At 45.0% G+C, this 4010-nt stretch overlaps 1 protein-coding gene across 1 annotated transcript in view; it reads left to right on the forward strand.

Moving 5' to 3' along the window:
- The window catches only part of AMOT (angiomotin), a 50711-nt gene that overhangs the window by 8635 nt on the left and 38066 nt on the right, over positions 1 to 4010 (forward strand). Inside the window, exons 3-4 of the mRNA XM_077761940.1 lie at positions 2690 to 2834; positions 3795 to 3887. Of these exons, the coding sequence (XP_077618066.1) occupies positions 2690 to 2834; positions 3795 to 3887 (238 nt within the window). The remainder of the gene's footprint in view (positions 1 to 2689; positions 2835 to 3794; positions 3888 to 4010) is intronic.

Genomic DNA, 4010 nt, shown 5'->3' on the forward strand with positions numbered 1-4010 from the left:
TGTTTGGGATGAGTGAGAACTGTTTCTCCCTGGTTTTGCTCCCCACCGCCAATTTTGCATTTTCTCTCTCCTCTCATTTAACTGTACACCCCGCCCCCAATCACACTGGTACAACAAATATAACCATACTTGCACACTCAAAGAAGGCTGGCCCAGTTTGGCTGATTGGGGTTGATAGATACCCCTCCCCAAACTCTATTCAGGGTGGCCCCAGCCCCATCTCTGATGCAGTAATTGGCAAGGTGGGTGACAGGCGAGAGAAGCAGAATTGGATTTGTGTTGTTGTTTGTTGTTGCTTGTTCCCCAGCCAGGGGAAAGGTGCCTCAACCAAGTGTAATTGGCACAGCGTGAGTGTTGGGGGAAGTGAGGGCTGACCCAGTGCCGCAGTGGATGAGAGGCGTAAGTGGGGCAGAAGAGGGAAAGGAAAGTGGGAAGACTATGGTAGGTATCAGCTGGTGCTAGACAAGATAGGAAAGGCCGAGGCTCGTGAGGGGAATAATTAGACAGAAATCCCCCACCACCTCCCTCTTCCCTGCCCCTACCATTCTAGACCAAATCAGGGGATTCGCCCTTCTGTGACTTCTTTTCCTGGAAGGTCCTGTGGATGGCAGTAAAACTGGCCCATTTGGGGGGTACAGCATCTACACAGGGGGTAGGGAAAGATTTGGTATCAGATCTCGAAATAGTACTCAACAATTTGAGTGAAGGGACTGCCCTCCGAGTGTGGCATTCTGTGGGGGGACTGGAAAGCTTTGCCTTCTCAAGGCTGCCCAGAGCCGACTAATACCAAGCCTGCTCTTTCAAATGGAAATGTTTATTTTCTGTACCCAGCACTTGAATTTCATGCACAAGCTTTATCGGGCCCAGGCCTCGCAGATCTTGTCTCAAAATGCCATTCACCAGTTTTCACCTTCTGTGCTGCTATCTTGGTGCCATCTGCAAAGAGAAAAACACTCTGGAGTCCGCTCTTTTCTGTGGTGTAAGCCTCATTTGTTTGCAGGCAGTCCTGCCTCAGGCATCATTTTGGAGCTGGGGCAGGTGGAATCTGAGTTGTTTGGTAACCCAGCCTTTCCCCCAGTCTCCCGCTGGAGGCCTGATACTTCTCTCCAGAAAGCACCCCGAGCTGTGTTAAGGAGGGTAGTGGAAAACTGAGAAGGAATGCAGAATGGTTATAGGAGTCAGATTTAATTTGCAAATTGCTTAATAGGCCATGGAGTTTATTTATCTTATACAAATCATATGCAAATATCTCTGTGGCTATTTTATGTGCAATGAAGCTATACTGGTCTAATTTCGTATTTTCTTCCCAATTCGGGTTGATTTGGGGCAAGACCCTTTCTCTGTGAGGTTTTGTGTGTTGTTGGGTTTTGTTGTTGTTGTTATTTTGCATTCTACAGGATTTGCCCTGGTGTCATAAAACACAACTCCGATCACGAATTTCTGTTGAAAAATCCATCCCGGTCTCCCACTATGGGAGAAAGTCCAAATACCTGGCATTAAAGCCCTTTTATGATCTGACTCCAGTCTATCTTTGCAGCCAGATCTCACCAGCTTCCGTCTGTGTACCCCACAGTGTCCAGCCAAATGAGACTACTGGTCATTCTGGGAATGCGTTCGCTCACTCAGAATAGAATACCCTTCCCCTCACCTCTGCTTATTGAAATCTGACCCAGCTTTCAGGATCTGACTAGAAATGCCACCTCCTGCCTGAAATTGTTCTCCTCTCCACTCATCCCAACCAGGAATACCTTTTCCTCCCCTGCACTTTTCTGGCATTTACTTCTACTGTTCTGAATAATGCATCCTTCTCTATATTCTTGTTATTGATTAGAATGAAAGCTCCTTGAAGGGAAACAGTAATGCCCTCACTCATATTTACACACCCCACCGTATTTTTAAAATGTTTATTTATTGGGGTGCCTGGGTGGCTTAGTTGGTTAAGCGTCCGACTTTCACTTAGGTCATGATCTCACGGTTTGTGGGTTCGAGCCCCGCNTAGCCCAACGTGGGGCTCGATTTCACGACCCATGAGATCATGACCTGAGCCGAAGTTAGATGCTTAACCGACTGAACCACCCAGGTGCCCCTACCCACTATGTTTTTAAGAGCTCTGTAACTATTTGGCCCTTGGTAAAGGTTTGTTAGATTGAACTGAACTACTGCATAAGGCTGAGGCTTAGAGTTTTAAGGTTTGCCTCTGCCACTAACTCGATCTCAGAAAGGGAAGTTTTACTTTTCTGTCTGCTAAGATGGAAAGAGGTGTCCTTGTGAAGGCAGATATTCAGGCAAATTGAAACAAACATGGGAAAGCCCTTTGGAAACTCTGGAATAATGTTATCTGTGTACTATATACGTTATTAATAGTATTTGCAAAATTAAGAACAATTCTTATGCAGAAATGAAAATCATTTCTAACTGTACTGATGAAATTTATTCTCCTACCACCTTCTCTGAAGAAGGCAGAAATGGTATTCGTTTTTAACCTGTGAATTAGTTGCTGAGCTGAAGGTTGACTTTAGCAATCCTTCTGGGAAACTTCTCTCATCTGACTATGTTATGCTGGTGTCTGGGCCATTCGTAAAGCCCTGGCAGAAGGTTTTATTAAGGGTTTGCAGATAGGTTTCCAGACCATCTTTCCCACTAAGTTCCTAACATCCCCACTATCTTTCCTCTTTTTATTTTTTTTCAGGTGGAGACAGAAATCCAGCGTGTCTCGGAGGCATATGAGAACCTTGTGAAGTCATCCTCCAAAAGAGAGGCCCTGGAGAAAGCCATGAGAAATAAGCTGGAGGGTGAAATTCGAAGAATGCACGACTTCAACAGGGATCTGAGAGGTGAGGGACTTATTTCTGAAGCACTGGCCAAGATAGTGAAGGGAAAGTCTGAGGAGTATAGCTTGAGTGTCTCAGGGCTTGACCAGCCCACTGGTATGGTGATGAAATTGCAGGGCATAGGCAAGGCTAAGTTTCAGGGACTGCAATAGAACTTGGTCCCAAGCTTGCTTAATTGAAGTGGGATGAGCTCGTGTGTTAATCAGCTAATATCCCTCCCGGGACTCCTGGACCCTCCTGGCCTGTCCCCACAATCTACACTGCTTTTCTTCCTTTATAGGTTTTGCAGAGGCCTGTATTTGGGCTGTGCAAGCTTGAAATAGTGACATCCTCCAATGTTTCTAGGACTCCCTCCGTGTATTTCTACTTTAACATGATAATACTGAAGATGGTGAGAAATGACCACCTTCATCACCTTCGAAACTGATGACCTGGGGGATGTTATCTTCTGTCTTTGGATTTAGATGATCTTATTGATCAAACGAGACAGCTACACTGGATGCTGTCCATGGTCCCCTTCTAGCTCTCTGATGTCACACGATTTTAAGACTTTATGATAACTTTGGTGCTCTTTTTTCCTGGGGAATGAAAGATGTCATATTCAGGGCTAGATTCCTTCATTGGAATTTAGGATTCTGCACTTAGGTTTTGTCAGTGAGGAGTGAAAGTGTTCAGTACTCACCTCCTCCTTCCCTACCATGGCTTAGTTTTGTTTGGGGTTCCACATTTACAAATCTGTGTCTGTGTCACCTATTCCTGAGTAACAAGAAGAGGCAGGCTTGTTTTGCCCAAAATCAATATTTATTTATTTATTTTTATTATTATTTTTTTTTATNGATCGACAGTTGGATGCTCAACTGAGCCATCCAGGTGCCCCCGAGATCAATATTTAGCGGGCAAACACTATGTGCTTGGAAGTTTGTATATGAGGACCTGGTTGTTGATTGTTTCTGAATTCCACAGAACGTCTGGAGACTGCCAACAAGCAGCTTGCGGAGAAGGAATATGAGGGGTCAGAAGATACTAGAAAAACCATCTCTCAGCTCTTTGCAAAAAGTAAGTCTGAAAGCTCCAGCAGCAGGTATGAATGCGTGGTTGCGAGCAAGATGGGTAAAAATATCATACAGTTCTGTTGATCCATCTAGAACAGCCAGAACAGAGTGAATGCCATCGAGGGAT

This window comes from Crocuta crocuta, unplaced genomic scaffold (genome assembly GCF_008692635.1).
Source record: "Crocuta crocuta isolate KB4526 unplaced genomic scaffold, BGI_CrCroc_1.0 scaffold1230, whole genome shotgun sequence".
NCBI lineage: Eukaryota > Metazoa > Chordata > Mammalia > Carnivora > Hyaenidae > Crocuta > Crocuta crocuta.